The 8,133-nt window shown below is 51.7% G+C and overlaps 1 protein-coding gene across 4 annotated transcripts; it reads left to right on the forward strand.

Moving 5' to 3' along the window:
• The first annotated feature begins 4,743 nt into the window (after positions 1–4,743).
• Positions 4,744–7,390, forward strand: LOC123159513 (uncharacterized). Of its 4 annotated transcripts, none has more exons than XR_006479759.1 (4): positions 4,744–5,370; positions 5,547–5,585; positions 5,916–6,182; positions 6,292–7,390. XR_006479759.1 is itself a non-coding variant. In XM_044577351.1 (3 exons), exons 1-3 carry the CDS (start codon positions 5,077–5,079, stop codon positions 5,920–5,922), a joined length of 390 nt encoding a protein of 129 aa, XP_044433286.1. In that variant the 5' UTR covers positions 4,744–5,076; the 3' UTR covers positions 5,923–7,390. The 4 variants fall into 4 exon arrangements, 2 of the variants coding, with proteins under 2 accessions (XP_044433286.1, XP_044433285.1); XR_006479760.1 differs by having other exon boundaries at positions 6,441–7,390; XM_044577351.1 differs by having other exon boundaries at positions 5,547–5,635; positions 5,916–7,390.
• Positions 7,391–8,133: the final 743 nt, after the last annotated feature.

The raw sequence follows: 8,133 nt of genomic DNA on the forward strand, positions 1-8,133 counted from the left end.
AACCGCGACTAAAAGGGAGGAGCTTTAGTCGCGGTTGGCCTGGCCAACCGCGACTAAAGGCCTTTGGGCACCTTTAGTCGCGGTTGGCCTGGCCAACCGCGACTAAAGCCCGCGAGCGCCCTGGGCCCAGGCATTTGGTCGCGGTTCATCTGCCGAACCGCGACTAAAGACTTCATTAGTCGCGGTTCCTACAGTTTCGCGACTAATGGGGCTGGACGGAAGCCTCTTTTTCTACTAGTGCATGTCGCTATAGTGTCCAATGCTGACACGAAACAATTATGCTTCGTGGGCACTGAGGATGCGAGTGATCCTGCAAGCACACGGTGTGTGGGATGCTGTCATCAAGGACGACGTAGACGAGCACATGGATAGACAGGCCATTGCGGTCATCTATCAGGGTATCCCGGAAGATGTACTTCTAATGTTGGCTGAGAAGGACTCGGCCAAGAAGACATAGGAGGCGCTCAAGGTGATACATATGGGCGCGGAGCGCGTCCAGGAGGCGAAACTTCAGACCTTGAAAGGTGATTTCGAGTTGATTCGCATGAAGGAAAGCGAATCAGTGGATGATTTCGCCATGAAGTTGACTACGATTGTCAACGGCATCCGAGCGTTGGGCGAGAAGGTGGAAGACTCCATTATCGTCTGTAAGTTTCTCCGGGTTGTACCTTCTAGATTTTTGCAAATTGCATCCTCAATCGAGCAGTTTGGCGATCTCAAAACTATGATCATGGAGGAGCTCGTTGGTCGTCTCAGAGCTCACAAAGAGAGAATTCGTGGCAGTGGTGACAAGGAAGGTGAGCAGCACTTGCTAGTTACTCGATCCGAGTGGGTGGCTCGAGATAAAAAATATGGAGGCGGTGAAGCATCGTCATCGTGTAACAACAACAGTAGTAGTCATGAGGGCTACGATGGCCGTGGTCGTGGCCACGGTCGCGGCCGGCAAGGCAACCGCGGTCCTGGCCGCGGCAGAGGAGGCCGTGGTCGCGGGACAAATGGGTTCCGTGACAAGAGCAATATTGAGTGCTTCAACTGCGGTATTTTCGGACACTACTCTTCTGACTGTGGTAAACCACGTCGTGCTCGTGGCAAGGAAGTGCAGCTCGCACAGGCTCAAGATGATGAGCCCGCTTTGCTCTTTTCGGCATGTGCGGAGGAGGTGTCTGACATGGTCATGCTGAATGAAGACAAGGTGATTCCCACAATAGGGTCTATGGATAAGAGTGCCGAGTGGTACCTCGACACAGGAGCTAGTAATCACATGACGGGACGCATGGAGGTGTTCAACGAGTTGGACACTTCAGTGCGAGGCACTGTCCGGTTCGGCGACGACTCCACCGTGGCGATATGTGGGCGCGGAACTATATTATTTCAATGCGTAACTGGGGAGCATCGTGTCCTCATCAACGTATATTACATCCCGAGTCTGAGCAGTAACATATTGAGCCTTGGTCAGCTGGATGAGAATGGTTGCAGAACAGTTCTTGAGCATGGATTTATGTATATCTACGACCGCCACAGGAAGATACTGGCTAAAGTGAAGCGGACAAGGAGCAGGTTGTACGTACTCAACCTGAACCTGACACAGCCTGTGTGTCTTTTGGCATGCATCAAGGAAGATGCATGGCTATGGCATGGATGTTTTGGGCATCTCAATTTTCAAGCTCTACATAACTTAGCACACCATGGAATGGTGGAAGGTATGCCCCTCATTCAACATATTAATCAGATTTGTGATGGATGCATGATTGGCAAGCAACGACGTGCGCCGTTTCCGACGGCAGCATCCTACCAAGCAGACAGACCGCTGCAACTTGTGCATGGAGATTTATGCGGCCCAGTAACGCCAGCAACACCAGGAGGTAAAATATATTTCTTATTGGTTGTTGATGATCATAGTAGATATATGTGGGTTGCTTTTCTCAAAAATAAAAATGAAGCTTTTGCCGCATTCAAGAAGATAAAAATTGGTGCTGAAATGGAGACGAACGCTAAGCTGAAGGCGTTCCGCACTGACCGAGGAGGAGAATTTACCTCTCATGAGTTCCACGAGTATTGTGAGAACTTGGGCATCAAGAGGTTCCTCACCGCGCCATATTCACCACAACAGAATGGTGTGGTGGAACGACGAAACCAGACGGTGGTCTCTATGGCAAGAAGCTTGTTGAAGAGCATGAGAATGCCTGAAAGGTTTTGGGGAGAAGCCGTGTCAACTCCAATTTATCTCCTGAACCGTTCACCGACAAAGAGCGTTATCGGTAAAACACCATATGAAGCTTTCTACGGTAAGAAACCAAGTGTACGTCATCTTCGCACGTTTGGTTGTGTTGGACATGTCAAGGTGGTGCATCCACATGTGAAGAAGCTTGCTGATCGCAGCATGCCAATGGTGTTTATCGGTTATGAGGATGGTACAAAGGCATATCGTATGTATGATCCAGTGTTAAAAAGGCTACATGTCTCAAGAGATGTCGTGTTTGAAGAAAACAGACCACGGGCATGGGATCCAGTGTCAGGTGAAGGTGCAGACAACCTTGGTGATGAATTTGTAGTATATTATCCACCTCACATTGATGCAGGAAATAACATGGTGCCACAAGGAGCAATGAGCGACACTGACAGTTCTCCTAGCTCCCCGAGGAAGGCAAGTACTGATGGTACAGGAACTGTACCAAACACACCAACAACAACAACTGGTGGTACAAGTGATGAGGTTAACACACCTATTGGTGTCACGAAGAGCGGTGTCGCATATGACACGTCTACACCACCAAAGCGAGTCCGTCCTCTTTTGGACGTCTACGATGAGTCAACAGAGGTCAGTGATGATTATTCCGGTCTTTGTTTGCTAGCCATGGAAGAGCCAACAAATTTTAAGGAGGCCAACAAGCATGCATGTTGGAGGCGCGCAATGGAAGAAGAGCTTGGTTCCATTGAGAGGAATGGAACATAGGAGCTTGTTAATCTACCACCTGGACATAGACCCATAGGTTTGAAATGGGTATTCAAGGTAAAGAAAAATTCACAGGGCAGTATTATCAAGCACAAAGCACGTCTAGTTGCTAAAGGCTATGTGCAGAAGCAAGGAGTTGATTATGATGAAGTTTTTGCACCAGTCGCACGACTCAAAACTGTGCGACTTCTCATAGCGTTGGCAGCTCAAGAAGGATGGGAGGTGCATCACATGGATGTAAAGTCAGCTTTTCTTAATGGCGACTTGAAGGACGAGATATATGTGATGCAACCACCCGGTCATGAACAAGAAGGTAATGAGGACAAGGTATTAAAGCTCAAGAAAGCATTATATGGGCTTCATCAAGCACCAAGAGCATGGTATGCAAAACTTGATACAAGCCTAGTGTCACTTGGGTTTGAGAGAAGCCCAGTTGAGCATGCTGTCTACAAGAGAATTATTGGTGATACAAGCCTTCTAGTTGGTGTATATGTGGATGACTTGATTATCACAGGAACAAGCACTGGTGAAATTGAAAAATTCAAGATGGAGATGAAGAAATTGTTTAGCATGAGTGACCTCGGATTATTAAGCTATTATTTGGGGATTGAAGTACAGCAGAAAGATGAAGAAATTCTCTTGTGCCAATCATCTTATGCATCAAAAATATTGGAGCGGTGTGGGCTTGCTAATTGCAACCCGTCCCAGACACCGATGGAAGCGAGACAAAAATTGAGTAAATCAAGCAAGAGTCCTCTGGTAGATAAGACAGACTACCGCAGTATTGTTGGAAGTCTTCGATATTTGGTAAATACTAGACCGGACATAGCATATGCTGTTGGAATTGTAAGTCGCTTCATGGAAGCACCAACTGAGGAGCATATGGCTGCAGTGAAGCAAATCTTGAGGTATATCCGTGGTACAATTAATTTTGGATGTCGTTATGTGAGAAAGAGCTTGGAAAACTCTAGTCTTGTGGGCTATAGTGATAGTGACATGGCTGGAGACCTTGATGACCGGAAGAGCACTACTGGCACTATATTTTTCCTTGGTCCAAATTTGGTAACTTGGGCATCCCAGAAGCAAAAGACAATAGCATTATCATCATGTGAGGCAGAGTATATTGCTGCTACTACAACAGCTTGTCAAGGCTCTGGCTTGGACGTCTGCTGAATGGATTGAAAATGCAATCAGATAACAAGGTTATCCCGAGAGTGGACAACAAATCAGCAATTGCATTATGCAAGAATCCGGTTTATCACAACAGAAGCAAGCACATCGATACAAGATACCACTTCATACGTGAGTGTGTAGAAGATGGTAAAATCGAGATGGAGTATGTCGCAACTAAAGATCAGTTAGCAGATATTCTCACTAAACCACTTGGCAGACTCAAGTTTCTAGAAATGAGAGAGCGAATCGGCATACAAAATCTCAAGAGGCAACAAGATTAGGAGAGTGAATGTTAAAATATAATCTTGCTTGCCTCCTCATGCACGTAGTAGCCAGGGTACTCAAAATATCTGGACGTCCGTAAAAGCATATGCTACACGGGCTAGCTGCAAAGTAAAATATCCTGGTGCATGTCGGCGGAGCTTAGCTGTTAAGGAAGTGTACGTGTTACTAGTAGAATGGTGCATGCATGAGCTGGACATGCAATCAATAAATTCTAGTATGTGGTAGGTTCCCGTGTGTGTACGTGGCTGTACACGTGCAGCTCACAGCAATCTTGTAATCTCCTATATAAGGACTAGAGTCCTTCGGTTGTAACTCAGTCAGTCAACAAGAAATAAAGCTTCTAAGTAGTACTAGTACGTGAGCTTCTCTATCACTAGTGCATGTGTGCGTGTGTTCACTGATTCAACTACATGTATGTGCAGCAGCTGCATCTTCTCTCTTTGCTGCTCTCCAATTCTCTTCGCTTGATCCTGGGAAGCTAGATACCCCGTAGTCTAGCTAACACGTCTGACTTCGAGGCGACAACCAGAGGAGCCGGCGGCGACTACCCGATCCAAGAGCGGGGGGGCGGGGATGTAGCCATGCCGGACGTCTTCTTGATGCCGCCGCCTCCGCCGCCTCTGCCAGCCGGCGAGCCGCGGGACGAATAGCCAGTGGCGCCGCCGATGCCACCGGCCGAGACCGTGGTGGCAACTGTCCTAGTTCCCGCGGTCCGCATTCCCATGCGCCGCTATCTGGAGAAGGCAGCCTCGGCGCCGCGGCCGCAGGCGACCGGCGCCTTGAGCTCGTCAGCCCTTGACATCGAGGCGACCAGTGCCGCGCCCGCAGGCTGGGTACGCGGGGGTAGAACTGGCGCCCTAAACGAGGCGTCCCTTGACGTCCAGGCCAAGCTCCGGGTGGAGGCAGTGGCACTCAAGCGCTGCAACGAGGCCTACTTGGAGTCGCGCACCGCCATCCGAGTAAGCCTTCTTTTGGTTTTCTCTCCGAATGTTCTTCTTTGCTTCTTTCGTGGGGGCGCGCAAGCGCACCCACTAGGTGTAGTCCCCAAATTCCAGGCCGGCTGCTGAGCAGGCGGGTCGGAACTTTAACTTGTAGTCGCCGATTGCTGATTTTTGTTTTGTTGTTTCTTCTGCAGGATTATCATAACCTCCGCGCGACCGCCTACAACTCCAAGGTTCGGGAGCTGGAGGCGCAGACGGCCCATCTCGCTGAAAGCCGGCATAAGTCTCTTCTCTTCTTTCTTCGCAGGGGCGCGCTGGCGCACTCGCGGGCTGTAGTCCCCGAGGTTCGGGCCGACTGCTGAACAGTCGGGCCGAATCTCCTTAGTTGTTCTTTTTTCCTTGTTGGCTACTTCTTTTTCGCGGGGGCGTGCTGGCGCGCCCGCGGGCTGTAGTCCCCGAGGTTCGGGCCGACTGCTGAGCAGTCGGACCGAATCTCCTCGGTTATTTCTTTCTTTTATCTTGTCCACTTGACTGATGACTTCTTCTTTTCTTTCTTTCTTCAGAGGCTAATGCCGACGTGCAGCAGCAGTTGGGCGAAGTCAAGACCGCCCTTCGTGGCAAGGAGGCGGAGTGCAGCAAGCTGGCGGAGGAGCGGGACCGCCTGGCCGCCCAACTTGCCTAACAGGCGAAAAACCTCAAGGCGGCCCAGCTGAAGGTGGAGACGGCAGAGACCAGCCTCCTTGCCGAGTTTGAGCTCGAGGGCTCTGCCTAGGCCGACAAGGAGGCCTAGGTGACGGCATGCTTCAGCAGCATTGAGGACTTGGTCGATGGTAAGCCCTATTCTCTTAGTTTCTTGTCTTGAGTTATCAGTCCTTTTTTTATAACCTTGGCCTTTTTCTTCCTCTGCCCGGACAAACATCTTCCCGGGCCATTCTGTAGCCGCCACCCAGATGATTGAGGCCCAATGCGAGGAGCAAAGGGCAGAGGGTGCGCAGATCACCGCTGATGCCCCCCGGACCCTTGCTGAATAGGTCCTCAGCATTCAGGCCCGGCTTCGGCCCGCTCACCGCTTGCTACGTCGCCTGCAGTGCATCGGAGCCTAGGCGGTCTCTGCCCTCTGGACAGGCTTGCCGGCCCCACGCACCCCAAGTCGGACTACCGACTGGCTGGAGGTGGCGGCGGGCCACCTGGAGGCCTAGAAGGGCTCAGCAGCCCGGGCAGGAGCGCGCTGGGCCTTGGAATTCGTCAAGGCGTGGTACCCTGGGCTAGATCTAGCCCAGTTAGCCACGTTTCGACTGGAGGCGCAGGAGGAGCTGGTGGCGGTGGAAGCTGAGCTTGTCAGCAGGGCAGTGGCGATCGCCGAGTTCACCGACACCAGCGTCTTCGTCCCGGAGGTGGTCGAGGAAGGCGGTGAAGCTCCGCATGAATGGCTTGGGCTAAACCCAGAAGACAGCAAAGACTCCGCCGAAGTCATCGCCTCCAGCGACGAGGGGGAGGACGGGGAGGAGGAAGAGGAGGAGGAGGAGGAGGAGGAGGAGGAGGAGGAGGAAGACGAGAGCGACGTCGACATGCCGGAGGTCGAGGCGGACGGTCAGCCCCAACCTGACCGGGCCTCAAGCAACGAGCCACGCATCGAGGTGCCGCCCGCTACTGGAGGCGTTCAAGTGGGGGTGGACCTGCCGCCCGTTCCTCCGACGGATGCTACCGACTTCGTCCTCCAGCACTCCAATGCTCCGCCTGCTGCCAGCGATCCCTCTGCTCAGACGGAGCCGCCTGCCGCGCCAGGTGGCATGGCCGACTCCAATGTTCAGTTAGAGCCCTTGGCCACGCCATCCGGCACCGGCCAGTCGGAGCCTTCTGCCGCGCCAACCGGCACCGCTCAGCCGGAGTCCTCTGCTGCGCCTTAGGATTTTTTCTGTTTTCTGCTTGCTACTTTGAACACTTTGGTTAAATTCGCACAATTCCACCCGCGAGGTGTATATCAAACTCTATTTGAATGCTGGCCAGAGGCCTTTATCCATGTAAAAATATTTTATCATCGCTTATGCTTACTGTGCCGACCTTCACTCTTGTTTCCTTTTTTTCTCCTTGGTTTTTTCCTTTGCCGCCGACCCTTTTGGCTTTGCTTTTACCAGCCAGGCGGCCGCTCTGCAGATCGTGGCTGGTTTGAGCGTTCTAGCTGTTTGTGAGGGGGGCTAGGTTTTAACCATTCAGAGCTTTGGGTAGTAAGGTGGAGGCCGGCTGTGTGGCCGCCAAGCAGCCAGACGGCTAGGCGCGATGCCGCGTGCTACTATATGCGCTTCCCTCCTTAGTTGTTTTTTCATATGGGGCACCTCTTTGCGACCTTTGCCCGCCATGCAGTCGCTCTGCGAGCTATGGTTTCTGACAAAGGAAGCTTTGGTGCCGGCACACTACTTGTCTGACTGCAGGGGGCGACATATTGTAGAAGGCGGCGAGGCTCCGGGCCGACTGGTCGAACCCGGTGCCAGGCGGAAGAAAAAGACTATACATTCTCATAGGCATGATACTTATCATATGGATAAAAGAGGGCAATCCCCGAGCTCTTCTCGGGGGACCTGGAGTCTTTATACATAGTACAAAAGGTAGCGTGATACATACTGCTTTCAACTGTAAAACCTTCGGAGGAGGTTTGCGTTCCACGGCCTCTCTGTTTCTTTGCCCGAATCGTCTCTCTTGCGCGCTCTGCGCTTCTGGGCATCGATCAGATAGTAGGCATCGTTTCCCAACACCTTACTGACGATAAAAGGGCCTTCCCAAGGT

The sequence above is a fragment of the Triticum aestivum genome, chromosome 7B (assembly GCF_018294505.1).
Source record: "Triticum aestivum cultivar Chinese Spring chromosome 7B, IWGSC CS RefSeq v2.1, whole genome shotgun sequence".
In the NCBI taxonomy this organism is placed as follows: Eukaryota; Viridiplantae; Streptophyta; class Magnoliopsida; order Poales; family Poaceae; genus Triticum; species Triticum aestivum.